Source organism: Kockiozyma suomiensis (assembly GCF_038497685.1).
Source record: "Kockiozyma suomiensis strain NRRL Y-17356 unplaced genomic scaffold V2V93scaffold_4, whole genome shotgun sequence".
Lineage (NCBI taxonomy): Eukaryota > Fungi > Ascomycota > Lipomycetes > Lipomycetales > Lipomycetaceae > Kockiozyma > Kockiozyma suomiensis.
The window spans coordinates 290,008-305,172 of record NW_027117667.1 but is presented as its reverse complement, the minus strand read 5'-3'; the positions used below and the strand labels follow the sequence as shown (position 1 = coordinate 305,172).

The 15,165-nt window shown below is 46.4% G+C and overlaps 6 protein-coding genes across 6 annotated transcripts; 1 reads left to right on the top strand and 5 right to left on the bottom strand.

Moving 5' to 3' along the window:
* Nucleotides 1-634: 634 nt before the first annotated feature.
* On the bottom strand, nucleotides 635-2,955 carry V2V93DRAFT_357693 (Dolichyl-phosphate-mannose-protein mannosyltransferase-domain-containing protein; the record flags this gene model as incomplete). Its single annotated transcript, XM_066908038.1, has 3 exons — nucleotides 635-2,035; nucleotides 2,096-2,764; nucleotides 2,833-2,955. The coding sequence occupies 3 exons, from the start codon at nucleotides 2,953-2,955 to the stop codon at nucleotides 635-637; spliced, it is 2,193 nt and encodes a 730-aa protein (XP_066766909.1).
* Nucleotides 2,956-3,715: 760 nt separating this feature from the next.
* On the bottom strand, nucleotides 3,716-5,957 carry V2V93DRAFT_357692 (eukaryotic long-chain fatty acid CoA synthetase (LC-FACS); the record flags this gene model as incomplete). Its single annotated transcript, XM_066908037.1, has 2 exons — nucleotides 3,716-5,302; nucleotides 5,364-5,957. The coding sequence occupies 2 exons, from the start codon at nucleotides 5,955-5,957 to the stop codon at nucleotides 3,716-3,718; spliced, it is 2,181 nt and encodes a 726-aa protein (XP_066766908.1).
* Nucleotides 5,958-6,594: 637 nt separating this feature from the next.
* Nucleotides 6,595-7,967, bottom strand: V2V93DRAFT_322480 (peroxisome membrane protein; the record flags this gene model as incomplete). Its single annotated transcript, XM_066907407.1, has 3 exons — nucleotides 6,595-6,730; nucleotides 6,793-7,687; nucleotides 7,751-7,967. 3 exons carry the CDS (start codon nucleotides 7,965-7,967, stop codon nucleotides 6,595-6,597), a joined length of 1,248 nt encoding a protein of 415 aa, XP_066766907.1.
* Nucleotides 7,968-8,485: 518 nt separating this feature from the next.
* On the bottom strand, nucleotides 8,486-9,215 carry V2V93DRAFT_366353 (uncharacterized protein). The gene has a single exon (XM_066909301.1). The coding sequence runs from the start codon at nucleotides 9,070-9,072 to the stop codon at nucleotides 8,668-8,670; it is 405 nt and encodes a 134-aa protein (XP_066766906.1). The 5' UTR covers nucleotides 9,073-9,215; the 3' UTR covers nucleotides 8,486-8,667.
* A 122-nt stretch (nucleotides 9,216-9,337) lies between these two features.
* Nucleotides 9,338-12,952, bottom strand: V2V93DRAFT_366351 (ARS binding protein 2-domain-containing protein). The gene is made up of 3 exons (XM_066909300.1): nucleotides 11,616-12,952; nucleotides 11,197-11,553; nucleotides 9,338-10,236 (listed from the first exon to the last, which is right to left on the bottom strand). Exons 1-3 carry the CDS (start codon nucleotides 12,675-12,677, stop codon nucleotides 9,610-9,612), a joined length of 2,046 nt encoding a protein of 681 aa, XP_066766905.1. The 5' UTR covers nucleotides 12,678-12,952; the 3' UTR covers nucleotides 9,338-9,609.
* Nucleotides 12,953-13,291: 339 nt separating this feature from the next.
* V2V93DRAFT_322519 (NUDIX hydrolase domain-like protein) lies at nucleotides 13,292-14,609 on the top strand (the record flags this gene model as incomplete). The annotated part of the gene is made up of 4 exons (XM_066907408.1): nucleotides 13,292-13,536; nucleotides 13,605-13,754; nucleotides 13,825-13,847; nucleotides 13,906-14,609. 4 exons carry the CDS (start codon nucleotides 13,292-13,294, stop codon nucleotides 14,607-14,609), a joined length of 1,122 nt encoding a protein of 373 aa, XP_066766904.1.
* Nucleotides 14,610-15,165: the final 556 nt, after the last annotated feature.

Here is a 15,165-nt window from a genome sequence, read left to right as displayed (position 1 = left end):
ATTGCGGAATAAATGCATTCCCTCTATCAATACCCTTACATTTTCTCGTTAATGTTGATCAGTGACGGAAGCTCCGCTAGCGTGCTCGGGAATGTGTTCCCGAGCACGCTAGCGGAGCTTCCGTAACCGTCTACTTTCACACTTCCAAGCTGTATACGTCCACTATACAGCGAATTGTACTTGTGGCTACCGCATTTCTCATTCAGTTGTCATTATTCAATCTATCTGCTATTTTACCGTTGATTCTCCGTTAATTCTCCTATGACTTATGACACTCAGGGTTTCGGCAACAGCCCCGCTCGCGTGCATTTCAGTTAAACTCTTCTGACCCGAGGACGCGTCACGTCTTGGTTTTTTTCTCTTTGCTTCCTCGCATAAATGCTTTCTCACTCACGTGTACTTGGGAACTGCATGATTGAACATTCCTGTACTATTTGCTTTTCTTGTTTATAGCATACTAGAGCAATCTCGATTATATCCATTATGTAATAATTGTTTACGGAAATTACATAAGCTTGAAACCTTAGACAAGATAGTTTTAATATTGATTATAATATCAAAATCATCTCACTTCGTGTCTCTTTTCAATTTTCTTTTTGTCTTTATACAAATTCATTGCAACCAATTTCATCCTTTATATCGTCCATGTACTCAGCCAGTTCAGATAACTGTAGTCTTCATGATCACCGGTCAATCCGAACGATATAGGCGAAAACAGCCAAAATACTCCCACGACAGCAGCATACGCAAACACATACGACACTGGTCGTAATATATATGTCAATTTGCCAAATACCCGTGACGTGATATAATCAAACAGAAATCCAAACGTCATTATTGCAAAATACAGTGCCGGTAAATAATGGTGCACGTATGTGACTCGCGCCATCAGTATGAATGGAAAATAATGCAACGCCCACCCAAGCGCAGGGTATAAACCCGAGTAGACATAGTACTCGAATTGTTCGCGAGTCATGTCACGATACTGACGCTTCCAGCGGCAAATGTAGATAAAAGTGAGCAACGCAAAAATTCCCAGCGACGCAGTCGACGACCATACAACGATCGGATTGCCGAGCAAATAGTACTTTACCGTATCATTGCCCCATCCACACATGCGCAGTCCGACATTAAGAACTGGCCACTGCCATGGCCGCGACGCAAGATCGTCTCTCTTGTCTGGATCTGGCACAAGCGCGTTGTTAGATGTCATCATCGCAACATTGAGATGAACAAAGTCTCGCAGGAACGGCGACCGATATGATGTGGCTTCGGCAGGTGGAAGTCGGTCGTTGGTATGCTGCTCGATATTCCAGTGCGTAAAGCGGTCCCAGACGACAGTATCGGGAGCACATGCCACTTCAATTTGTTTGAAACCCCACTGAGGCAGCGCGACGTTGGCTGCTCGTAGATAGCAACCTAGCGGCTCGTTACGGAAGCGCAGGGTCGACGTCAATGTGTGCACCTTCTTGTCCCTGTGCGTGTCTTTGACAACCTCCACAATCCAGTTGTCCTTGTCATCGCCAACCGTATCATTTCCATAACACGACACTTCCCACTCATTCTTCGTCATCGGCGCAGCAATATTGTGCGAATGCAAGTTCCGTCCCGTCATATCGTGAATCAGCCGTACCTTATCACCAGATTTAACATATCTAATTTCACCCTCATGGTCGTACGGCGCATCTGTGCGAACCGGAACAAATACCCAGTCGTTGTTGGTATCCTTATGATGGTAGCATGTAACTTGCTGCTGCTCGGACCCCTCAGGATATGTCTGCACGTGCGAATGTAAAAGACCACCGCCGTATCCCATATTCTTGACTGTAACTTTAGAGCCAAAAGCAACATCAAGAGGACCCTTTGTCAGCGGCGAATTTTTTAAATTGGCCTGGAAAAGGGATGACATTTGCGCGTCGCCTGGTCCGCTGTTTTCAAGAATCATGAAGTGAAGCTTGAATGACAGCATGTAGATTGCCATTGGAACTATAATTAAGCAAATAATTCGAGCTGCCCAGTGCTTCATGTACGTCGCCTGCGACAAACTGTTAGCGCATATTTCTTAAAAAAAAAGAAGAGAAAAAGAGGCTGATACAAATGGCATCTTTAAATCACCAAACTTCTCCCATAATTCCTGAATCGTGTAAATCCCAACCAAAGCAGTCGTCAACATGCCAACCCATTTGACACTAGTAACACATCCGATATTGAATCCTGTAAAAAGCATCCAAAACCACCATCCGATAGTAAAAGGCTTCGTACGATACGTGTGAAACTTTGCCAGACCCAAGAAAGTAGTGAATGTAAACAACATGAGCATCGAGTCAAGTAATATAAATCTAGAAATCGTAGCATATGAATTTTCGCATAAAACCATCAATGTGACAAGCCATGTAGCAGCGGTCGAAAACTTCAAGCTCTTTGCGGTGAAATATGCTACCGGGACACATAAAGCTCCAAAAGTAGCATTGAAAACTCGCATAAATGTATAATTAACCTCAGGCGGATAATGATCGCCCGATTTGAATTCAAACGATCCATTATATCCGCACAGAAAACCAGAGAGACCGACGAGCATCTTACCTAATGGAGGATGCACATCAAAATAAAACTCCCGCTTCAAGTAATGCGATCCAAATTTTCCGAAATGGGCTTCATCCCAAGTGACAATATCCGACACACCAATCTTGTACATGCGCGTAAGGAACGCGAGCACGGTAAAGAAAATTGGCGCAATTACTTTCTCGACTGCTTCGATGGTGATCTATCGTGTCATGTTAGAATTCGTTTTAATTGTCAAAAAAAAAGAAATGTTAACCAATGTATACTTACATCTTCTTCTTCTGCAAAATTATGCACTTTGACTTCTTCAACTTGTTTATTTGGCGCGGCATCTGCCCGGCCTTTCCGCAGCCTCGGCTGCGTCGAACTACCATTCACGCCCGTACTCGACATTTTTCAACGAACTAATTTCCTCAACAGCAAAAGAAAATCAAGAGGTGACGAAGAAAAAGTGTCTTCTTTGTTTATTATTTGAGATTTCTGTAATTGTACGAAGATCAGTATGAATCAAGTAAAAGATAATTGAGCACGTAGAACGCGTTTTTTCCCTTATTCCAGCGCGCCAAATATAGATCGAAAACCTGACACAAATCATCCACGAAACTGACGAAAGGAAGTAAGCATACCAATTGAGTATTGAGTTCTCAAAACAAAAAAATAAAACAAGAAAGAAAAATGGCTAGATCGAACTCCGAAATCAAGTCTGCACAGAATACACTGGTTAGTTGAACTTGAACTTGAAATCAAACATGCCACGATGCACTCAATAAAGGAGGATTTAGCGCGCTACATCACACCTTTATCTCATGAAATTCATATCAGAAATTAATACATACCAACAACGCCTTGTAGAATCACTTAATATCTTTCTGTAGATGAAAAGGGGTTTTAAAATACACGGTGAGGTACGCACTTAATGGTTGTGCTTTAACCAGATTAAAGCAGGGGGTTTTCTTTCCTTGTTTCTCGGGCGGTCTCCTACGCGTGACTGCAAAGACGTACTATGTGTGATACTCAAAAGCGTTATAATCTATTTGCGTCATTACAATTTCCATTGGCAAAATTCACCATTGACAGTATTGAACATTTCTTTTACTAGACAAAGTCTAACATAGCTTGGCATTAAATATACAAAATAGCCCCAGCATCCTCGTCACAACCGCGCTTTAGTCGCCACTCCATCAGCAGCCTTCAAAAGCTCTCCCTCAGCGTACATTCGATCTATCTCAGGTCGAAAGTACTGTAAACCCTGTGGCCGCTTAACCTTCATCGTAGGAGTCAGAAGTTCATTCTCCAACGTAAATGGATCTAATCTGAGGGTTATATTCTTGACTTTTTCAAACCCTTGCAATTTCGCCTTGGCGGCAATCTGATCGAGTTGTCTGAGAACCGCAGTGCGTATCGCTCGGTCGTCGCAAGCAGCGGCAATTTGGTGCGAATCGGTAGGATCGACTGGTCGATTCAATATTTTTGACGCAAATACTGAAAATGTTTCAGGATTAACACCTAAGATGCCTACCAAGAATGTCTGCACAGAGTCGCCGGTGATGAATACACTAGAGATCAGGTCGCACGCCGAAAGATATTGATTTTCGATGCGCTCAGGAGCAACGTACTCTCCCTGGGCGAGCTTAAAGAAATTCTTCACGCGATCAACAATATACACGCGGCCAAGCTCGTCGATCTTTGCGACATCGCCGGTGCAGAACCATCCGTCGGCATCGAACACCTCGGCCGTCTTCTTAGGATCTTTGTAGTACGTGTCAAAAATGATTGGTCCGCGCATCAGCAATTCTCCCCGAGGATGAGGTTTGTCTGTCGAAAAGTAGTTCATCTCAGGTACGTCCTTAAGTCTGATTTCAACATTGATTGCAGGTGGCCCACAGTGCCCAGGATCTTTATCATCAGCCTGCGAAACCAAACCGAATGCAAAACTCTCGGTTAGACCGTAGCCTTGCAGAAAATTGCAAGCAAATGCCGCCCGCAAAAACTGAATCGTATCATCTGCAATCGGCGCAGATCCCGAAACGGCAGTAACCAAGCGGTCAAATCCAGCGTTCTTGCGGATCTTGCGCGACCAGAGAAGATCCCACAGCAGAATCTTGCCTGTTCCGCCGTTTTTCATGTCCTCGAGCTTTGCAGCCAGTGCCCTTCGGGAGATTGCGCCCGCGAAGCCAGGAGCGTTGACAGTCTTTGCTCGTACGGCTTCTTCGACGCGATTGAGCAGACGCGGAACCGATGGAAACATAGTCGGACGAAGTTCTTTGATGTCGTCAACAACTTCTAGTACCGAACCATGTAGAAAACCATAAGAAACACCATAAGCCATAGCCTGGCATAGAGCAAGTCTCTCATAAATATGAGCAAGTGGTAGATAACAGAGGACAGCATCGTTTGAGTGCTTCTGAACGTCAAGATGCATCAAGCAGCCTGACATGGCCGCGACGGCCATCTTGTGTGTACAGACAACACCCTTCGGCATACCTGTCGTACCAGACGTAAAATTGATGGTAAGGATATCATCTGATGTAGGTGGGTTGTGAGGCAGAAGTGCCTCACGGCCGAGTCGCTCGACTTCTGTGAACGAGAATAGATGCACGCCGTGAGTATTTGTCCAGGTCTTGAGCAGCGCCCTTCGGGTGTTACCTGGCGGATCATGCGGCGACTCAAGTTCATCCATCGAAATTATAATTTTTAGATGCGGTAGTTTGTGCTTTATGGTAAGAATTTCAGGTATGTTCTGTCAGTAGAGTATATTAGTGACAATCATATTTAAACAGAAATAAGAATCGAAAGCACACATTAATCGAAGCGACAAGAACGGGCGATTCAGTGAGATTCAGGATATACTCAGATGCTTCAAGGCCAAGCGAGTCGTAAAGGGTGACTCCGTATAGGTTATAAGCATGACAGGCAAGATCCGTTATAACCCACTCGGGTCGATTAGGCGCGTAGATGGCAACACCGAACTTATCGCGCTGAGACACGCCAGCTTCGCGAACAAGTCGCAGCAAGCCTGAGCCAAAATCTGTACGGCGCTCACCTACTCGAGCAAAAGTTTCCCAGATATATGGACTCCAGGTCTGGTACTGGGGCACATATTCACGACGGCCAAGGCAGTTTGTATCAGCATAGTTGCGCAGAGCATGGTCGAAGCAGTCATAGAGTGTCCGGAATGCAGGGTGAATAGTGGTAATGAGCGAATCAGGTCGAGAAGCGTTGCGGTAGACAGCCGAGTAGCCTGGCCGCTGAGATCCGGGAAGTGGAATTGCTTGGGGTTTGCCCTTTGGAGTGCGAATGCAGTCTAGGTCCTTGCGATCAGGGATTGGATGTTCAGCCGGAAAGACCGAGACCACCGGAGAAGTCTGCGTGGGCACGAACTCAGCGAGAGACATGGAGCAAAAGGGACAGATAGGAGGAAGCAAAAATGGCAGCAAGCTAGGAATAGCGACGGTAGAGGATGATGGTTACGAGCTTATATAGAAAACTTTCTCCAAGCTTAATGAATTTAATACTGTTTGCGACCGCATCTTACGGCGTGTGCGGGGCTCGAATCTTGTGCTAGTGCTGTTGTGCTCACCCCGACTGAGTCCACTTCCCTGCTCCATCTTCACTTTATCTTCGCCTTTCTTTTGTTTTGCTATTTTCTACAATCTGGTTATATCCAGATCGACTTTTTGATAGATCGTGTAGCCTACGGATCCCTGCTTAGCCGCGGCGGTGTGGTCGGTTCCGACCAGCCCTTCTCAGCCTCGGTCCACCTCCGTCACGTGTAGAGACCTCGTGGTGAATGCCGAGTTCCAAGACAGAAGTACCGAGCCAGACAAAAGCCCGTCACTGTCGCATTTGCAGCGGCTTTGGGGGGAATTGCTTCAATGGATGTAGGTAATCGTAATCTATCTTGAATAACATCTAGTATTTACATCAGTATTACAGCTCTCCGTGTATCAGCACTATATTCACATGTCGGGGAAGATCGCAGGTCGTTCTCAAAGAGTCGAGCCTACGTGCTGTCAGTTTATATCTATGAAACTAACAAGGAAAAACAAGATACTCACTCGCAAAGTGGTAATTCTCCAGCATGTACTGGTAATCGCTAAAATACAGCCCAACCAGGTTCAACAACGGCACATTCTCTGTCTTTTTAACCACCTTGTCGATAATCGGCCTAAGAAAGCAGTGTTAGCACGCAACATATAATATTTGTTTTATCTTGATCTAGATACTCACTTCGTAATTGAATCGTAAAACTTGCCGCGTAATGCCCACCACCATAAGTCATCTTTTCGCTTCTGCAACTCTTCCTTTTCCAGTCCGGTTAGCTTTGAGCGAGCGTTCCGCATACCACCGAATTCTTCAGAGAGTGAAGTCAATACGCTGTTTTGGTACGTCCAGTCCATTAGTATTCCAATTATCCATGGCATCCATTGAAGCAGCTGCTCTCTGCCACCCTTATTTTTCGTCCGGTTGTTGCTGTTTCGCCGCATTACAATATAAGTGAGCAGAGTGTAGATTAACGGGCGCAGAAGGTACATCACCTCGTTTGCCTGTCCATCACGCGTCAACTTGTGCATTAATCGTGGACCAGGCGCAACATCATCAGGATGTAGGACCCTCTTTATTAAAAACTCTGCAACCTCGTCCTCGCGGGATGGCAATTGGTGCTGCTTCGGCAACGGCAGCCGTCTGCCGGTTCGAGGCATTGTCCAATAGCGATCCACATCAACCGTGTCGGCGCCGGTTGGCGTCTCGTTCAGATTCTCATCTTCATCTTCAAACATACTAGGCTCAAAGTCGCGGCCTGGCACCACTGAACTCGGCACCATGCGCATTTTCGTGACATAAAATAAAATCAGTCGCAGTACTGATTTGGCGCTTTCTATAGTCAACACCGATGTCTTTTGACCTTTTTCTCCGCCGTATCTGCGGGACAAAATTTCCATTAATAGTTCTGATTTTTGGAGAACTGCTAACAGGTATGCGATACGTTTGTAGCGCCGATTGTGCTGTGTGTAGTGGTGCGTGTATCGAGTGTGCATTGATGGTTGATAATTAGATCTCGATGCCGCTGCACCAGTTAAAATCGTATTGTGATAAATCCCGACGATATTCAGCAATGTATATACTCAAAAAAAAGTTAGACAATTATCAAAATTAACATGGAACGGGGAAAAAAAAGGTAATTTACTTCCTTCAGAAGCAACCTCGACATCCTTGAATTTGCCGGGAAATAAATACATCGCCTGCTGTAGCGTTGACTCTGGCCATACGATCCGATTAACATTTTTCAACATAAATGATCTGTACGCATTAATCCAGTTGTCAAATATGTTTTTATTTTTTGGTACGCTTTCAGTACTCTTTAGTTCCTCGTCGATCTCTGGGCGCGGATCACTGGCGTTCATCTTGAACTTGCCGTTGCGAAAATCAGCCACACCTGCTGGAGATTCTTGTTGTTCAGCATTGAAATTTGCATAGACTCCAGTATCTACCTCTTTGGAAGATATAGAACTAGCTACCGAGGAAGGACCAGGTGACCGGGGCTCTGATGGTGAGGAAGGCGTGCTCGGCCGTACGGGATCTTGATCTATCTGCTTATTGTCATGCAGCGAATTATCCAAATCGGCCATTCTGAGATCTTTTGGTTTGTCTTTAATAGATAAAATCTATAATGTGTGTATGCGGGAGCCGATAATGGGTTTTGTTGCCGAGAGGTTTGTGGAGAGAGTGTGAGTGGGAGGTGAAATGTCAGTTACGAACGAGCCGAGGCGAGTATCTGCCCGCCGCGCCGCAGCATACTTGGACCGGTGCCCCGCATTCACCTTGTTGCATTACGATAAAGCGAAGACCGAATCAGAACAAAATAAGAGCAAGGCTAGCGTTTGCTTTCTCGGAGTTTTCAGGAACTATGCGAGAAAATTGATTTATTACGTTTAGTATATACAGAAGAGCTGATAGCGACTAGCTGCCGCCGGAGCTACTACGGACTGGACTGCACAAGGTCTCGAAACGTATGGCAAATGTTGACAAAACGCGAATATACATAAAAAGCACTCTTAAAAGATATCCCAAACTCCAAAAAGATGCACAGAATGACAAAGACTACTAGTCAATAGTAGCCCAGCACACGCAAGTGTACTCCAACTTGTAGCAGTACACTCTCTCTCCGACTTCCTCATTATCAAAGTCGTCGTCGCTGGCTTCGGCCATAGCATCTGTAATCTGCTCATCAATATCTCTCGACAGGTCATATTTGCCGCCAACGAACTTGATCTCAGGATGCCCAGTTAAATGCTCCTTTCGCTGAATCTGTCTCTGGCTATCGACAATAGTTGCAGAGTACGGAGGGCGTAGAGAGGCAACGAGCCTGTCCTTTACGCGAAGACAAGTATTCGTCAGGCGCTCGCCGACAAGATCTATTTGAGCCACCGCTGTCTGGGCGTATGTATGTAGCGGAGCCGCGCTGGCGATAGAGGCGGCGGTGAGAACGAACAACACAGAAATGCGCATATTGTAGAGTTGATGAGAAAATAGCGAAGCAGAAACACAGATAAAAGAAAGGTATATAAAGCAAATCCGAGAAGGAGAGCAGACAGATATAGAAGCCGGCCACTAGTGGTAGATGAACGAGGGGGCCTTTGGCACATGGTCGCTGCAAGTCGCCTTGTTGGGATCACTTTATTTAACTAGCTATCGATCGCCTGTGTAATCACGTGCTAAATCCTCAAGCTTAAATACGAAGAAATTAATAATGATAACTATATATACAATATTACTTCATTACAAATCTCGAAATTTTAATGATATAGCATATGTAAAATGTAAAACAACTATCTCGAAATCGCGCACTGCATCATTCAATGACTATATACAAAATTACCGACCCTTTGGTCATTAGCCAGCACGAAAATATACATAGGAAGATCCAAAAAACTGATATATACAAAAAAACCCATATTCATGTCTAAAAAAATATGCACAACTGTGCTTTTGCGTTGGCGTCAGCACAGAAATCATGCATCGGTCTTGTCGGGTGTCGAACATCCCCTACAAATCCATAGGCGATCTCTCATCTCTAGATGATCTTTCAGAGCCCACGTTCTCAATAATGGCACGCTTGCTAAATCTTGCATGAATACCACCAATAGCAGATTCCCATTCGATGCAATAAGCAATCAATGGCGGATTCGCATTAGGAGAATCCTGAAGTCGCGTAACCGTATACTCTACATTCTCGACATGTCCATCAACGCCGCCAAACACCCACGCAAATGAAGCGGCGTTTGGCACGTCAACTGAAAAAGAGGACGAAGAGCGCGCGAGAGAGGCTCGCACATTGCGCACCAGCTGAGTGGCAACCTTTTCTGCGTAAGCGGGAGCCATCACGCTGCTGAATTTCCTCTGTATCGTTGCACAAAGGTAGGCTTCTACCTCGTCTGCGGCTTGCTGGATTTGTTGCCGAGACTGCACCGCCACTGAGTCGTTGCTGCTCTTAGATGCCGGTCGGCCACGACCAACTGGGTCGGGTGAGATCCAAGCCGAGGAGACAGCGGGGCCATGTCGTTTTCTACGCTTGCCGCTTTCGCTGACTTGAGAGGCTGGATTTTCATTACCTGCCGCCGTTGTCTGATCTGTTTGCTGCTGCTGTTGCGCTAAACTAGGGGGCATGCTAGACTGTAGAATACTTGTTGTTAACTCTGCTACTAATTCAATACTATCCATAGACGCCCTGGCATCACTCTCATCGTCACCATCTTGCGCAAAAATATCATCTCCGCCTTCCGTATAAAAATTGAGGTCGAATGGTGAATCTTCGTCGCGAGAAGCACTGACTACTCCCGCTGCTGCTGTTGCCAATGTAGCGTCAACTTTCTGTTTTCCTTGTGGTGCATCAGAAGAAACAGAAAAATGTAGACCGGGCCATTCGTCAAGGTAGGCCAGTCGTTGATCAATCATCTGTTGCCGAAGAAGCGAGTCCCATCTCTCGGTATCGCCGCCGACAGTTACAGAGGTATTGGTATCGGTATCAAACTTCTGCGGCGATTCCGAATCTTTTGGCGAAGTTCTTCTAGTAGACGCAGACTCTGATCGGTCCGCCGGTGTCGCAGACGACGAAGCTGTGACTTCTTCTGCTGACGCGGGAGTCGCGATCGTTGTCTCTCCGTTCGGCGGCGAACCGCTCCCAGAGCCGGAGCTAGTATTTGCTCTCTGTTTTTTCTTGCGATTGCGTTTCTTGCGACGCGATCTGCTGCGTTTAGGCTTCTGCTCCGGCGGACTCTGAGATTGTTGTTGTTTCCGCTGTTGATACTGCAGTTGCTGCTGATCTTCCGGTGAAAGAGATTGCAATTCATCGCCTTGCGAACTGGAGCTTAAATCACCGTCTGCATTTGGAGTCGTATTGCGTGGTTTGCTCTTCATGTTCTTTCCATTTGTCTGCTTTGATCTTTGCAACTTTTGTTCTGGTTGATTTCGCTGACTTTGCTGATTTCGCTGATTTTGCTGATTATGCTGATTTCGCTGATTTTCCTGATTTTCCTGCTTGGATAAAGCAGATGGAGGTGGAGGAGGAGTGATATTTGCTTGACTATCCACGACGGGTCTAATGGCATAAAAAGAAGAAAAAGGATGCCATACCTGATACTGGTTGGCTTCATCAAAAGTCGGCTGCTGCTGGTCATGTCTGGCGGAGCCGTACGATTTCAGCGACCGTGACAAAGACGTCGACGCCGCCATGGACAGAGAGGAGGGAGAGGCGATGCTGGGATTATTTTCAGAAGGCGACGGAGCAGATTGTGCCGTGACCTGTGATCTCACACGTCGGTGTCGTAGCTCAGGAACGATCGCGCGCAGAGCGAGGTCTTCTTCGGCTGGGACGCCGTCGCGAACTGAACTTCTAGCGACTGCGGGATTAGGAACGCGCGTAAAATACGAATGTTGCTTGCCGAGGCAAAACTCAAAAAATGAATCGATATGCATAGCACGCATCCATCTCTGCCAAAAAGTTAGTAAAATGCTAGAATCATATGGAACGATCAAGAATGAGAAAAACTTACTTTAAGGCGAACAGCGTATTGTTGAGCCTTTTGAGCACTTTGTTCAGGCGTTCGTTCAACACCAAGTTCGGTAACTAGTCGCGTCCAGGTCTTTATTTCTCCGGTTTCAAATTGCTTCAACAACGCAAGCAACGTAGTGATCGAAAAGGCCTTGCCGTCGCTTTTTGGCACCGTTCTAAACGCACGTCGTAGATCGGCAGTGTTGGAACTGATACCAACAGAGGGATTGCAGTACAGAATAAACTGAACATAGCAATTCTCGAGATCTTCAAGGGAGACAGTGGATAACGACGCGGGCGGATCTGGCAGAGAACGATCAGAAGGTTTGAAAGGGATATCGAATGTTGGTATCGAAGTGACAGCGGGTAATACAACGCGCCGATCTAGCTCCGGGTCTGCGTGGAAAATTCCCTGGCCAGTGGTTGCTTGGAAGGAGTCCAGGACCGAAGCCGAAGTAGAAGATGATTGCATGTACGAGCGCACGCCACGAGCGGCAACAGCAGGAGCGGTGGACATGTCGACAACAGAAGATGATACCGACGAAGGACGCCGCTGAATAAGAGGTCGTGACTGTTGCTGTGCTTGAGAAGGTGGTGGAACAGTTGATAGTAGCGAACTGGTCACAGACTCGTACTGGCTGAAGAGGGCCGCGGTGTCTGAGAGTGCCGACAGCGATGCATCGTATTGTGGTTGCGAATCTGAATATTCTAACTGCGTTTGCTGCTGTTGCTGCTGTTGCTGCTGTTGCTGTTGCTTCTGGTGTTGGTCATCGCTGTACGAAAAGTTGAGAGGTGGATAATCAGTATGCCGTAAATTGTCATAGTACAGCGAATGCTGAATAGCGCCGCCGACATCGATCAGCCCGGGTGACGACTTATCGAACGCGTCATGCGCCGAAGGAGAAAGCTGGCTCATCGCCGCTGCCGGAGGGGCGGAAATGCCATAGTCCGACAGCAGCAGGGGCTCAACGGAGCCGGGGAAGACGTCGCGCGGGGCCGGTGATCGCGGGGACGACTGCTGCGGCGGCGGATGGGTATATGCTCTTGCTTTTCGGACCTGCATGGGTCGAGCTGCGCGGTAGCGGGAAGATCAAATGACGCCAAGATAATCAATAGCGTGCTGAAATAAAAAGAGGTTTAGAGTGTGAAAATTGGGGGTAAAACCTGCGAAGGCTAATGCGTGAGGTGCTGAGCAGATCGGATTCGAAGGTGGCTTTGAATATATATCGAGGCTGATGAGTGAGCCCCACGATGGAAGGCTCACGAAGACTCCCGAATGCTCAACTGATATACGCCCGCCCTCTCTGTCGCCACCGGCGCAAGGCCCATGACGCTAAGCATTTAGCGCTCTGTCGGCGCAGAAAAAACAGCTGATTGCGCAAGCAGCCGTTGCTGGGCTGGAAATAGCCGGGTGTGGACCGGCTTCGAGGGCGCCAACGGGCCATTGAACCTTCTTGTCGGGGGCTTCGCCGGCGTTTTCTAGATCACATGATACTTAAACTCTGTTCTGGCAAGTTCTAGAGCAAATTAGGCAATTCTGGATTATCGCGGATGTAGCAAAGCTAGCCAAGAATGGGCGCACTGTCTATAATTGCTTAGTTACAGCTTACTCATTCATCAGCTACTCATTCGTTACACTCCTCCACTACTATCCTACATTGACTCCAACCACTCCGCATGAACCTGCTCAGTCTCGCGCAGACTCCAGAGCACCGTCTGCCGATTCCTGTCGGTGACCCTGCTGCTGGCCCCGTCCGTCATTGCGCTGTCGCCCTCGTCCTGCGCTACCCTTGTCTGTTTGCCGCCGGCTCGCCTTCGCTAGCCGACCTGTGTGCGCGTGCTGACGTCGCAAATACTGATGTGCTTCTTATCAAACGCTCGACTAGGGACTCTGATAGATGGTCTGGTCATATAGCACTGCCGTATGTCTAAATTTTTGTCTCTTATTTGCTTTGTTGATTCTTAATCTCGTCACTTTTCAAAATCATAGCGGCGGTAGACGAGACCCTGAAGATGAATCCGACCTTGCGACTGCGAAGCGCGAGACTCTCGAGGAAGTAGGCATAGACCTTGACAAGCACGCTGGTTATGTTGGACCTCTCAAACAACGTTACGTTACTACTTATTGGGGAGGAAAGATGTATGCTTAATTCTACTCCTCATCTCTTACTTTCTCGCTCTTCCCCCCATACTAACTCTTATGTTTGCAGAATAATGATCATGAGCACATATGGTATATATTGGCCCTTCTTTTCGATTTGCTTGATTTTAATTTTAACCCCTAATTGCAGTCTTCATCGTCACAGCCCCTGGTCCCATCCAATTGACCCTGCAAGAATCAGAAGTTGCTCTTGCGTTCTGGTGTCCATTACGCGCTCTTGTATCTACCTCCGCTCAATGTCGCTTCTCGCGACCAATTGGCACTCCAGCAGAAATATCTCATTTCCCTCGTTTGTTGCAGTCTCTACTTAAAAGTACAATTGGAGATCTCCGGTTTGCTGGTCTGCGTATACCAAAGTCATGTCTTGATGAGCCTGATAAATACCCTGAAATGATTATGTGGGGTCTGACGCACAGCATAATGCTTGATTTTTTTGATGTTATATATCCGTCGGAAAGAGGAAGGCGACCTCAGTTACCTATATCGTCGCAGCTCGATACTTGGTTTTTCTCTGAGCTACTGGGACGTAAGCATTTTGAAATGGCTGGCACAGGTGGACTGCGCGCAGAAGAAGCTATATGGACGCCAACTACCACCAATATCACCGCCACAACTGCTATCCAACTAGCGTTACCCGCAAATACGACAATCGATACGACTTCGGTTTCGACTACCGGAAAACAAGTGATTCCTGTCGGATACGTTCGTGATCGCTATCTCACGGCATTTCAGACTGCCATCGGTCTTGCGCTTACACTTCGATTGTCTATTGCAGGGTATGCGACGATAAAGACAGGGAATATCTTATATAAATTCGTTGTAGATAGGCGATAGAGGCCGTATATATAGTATGCACGAAGTTATTGGTGTGAGAAATGCTTAATGATATATTTTACGGTACTTTATACGATGCGTGTATAAACCTGATTTAGTTAACATAGTGGGAAAAAATACGTTATGCCATCAACCAGAAAGTCATCCAATGCGCCAGATTATAGATCAACGGAATATATCGGCTACAGCATAGCATTCGCAGCCACCCACGTGGGCAGATAAGCGAGCGTTCCTTTTTGACGGTGGAACGCCGAATCCCTGAACTTAATTGTGATTTGACCTGGGACTAGACAAATGTGTTTAAAGTACGATGATATTCGTCGGTTATGATCTGAAGCTTTCAATAAAAAATGGTGCGTGAAAAGTTACTAGAAAATATATCAGATGATTCTCATCAATTGATTGTACTCTTTGAACAAAGTCACATACATGCGTTGCTGTCGCAATCGCTACCATTATCGACAATCTCACTATGCAAATGATTTGTACTAATTTTTTGCTAAAACTTTTAATATTTAAATGCTTGCTTTTTGTATAGAATTTCTGCAAGTCCTTG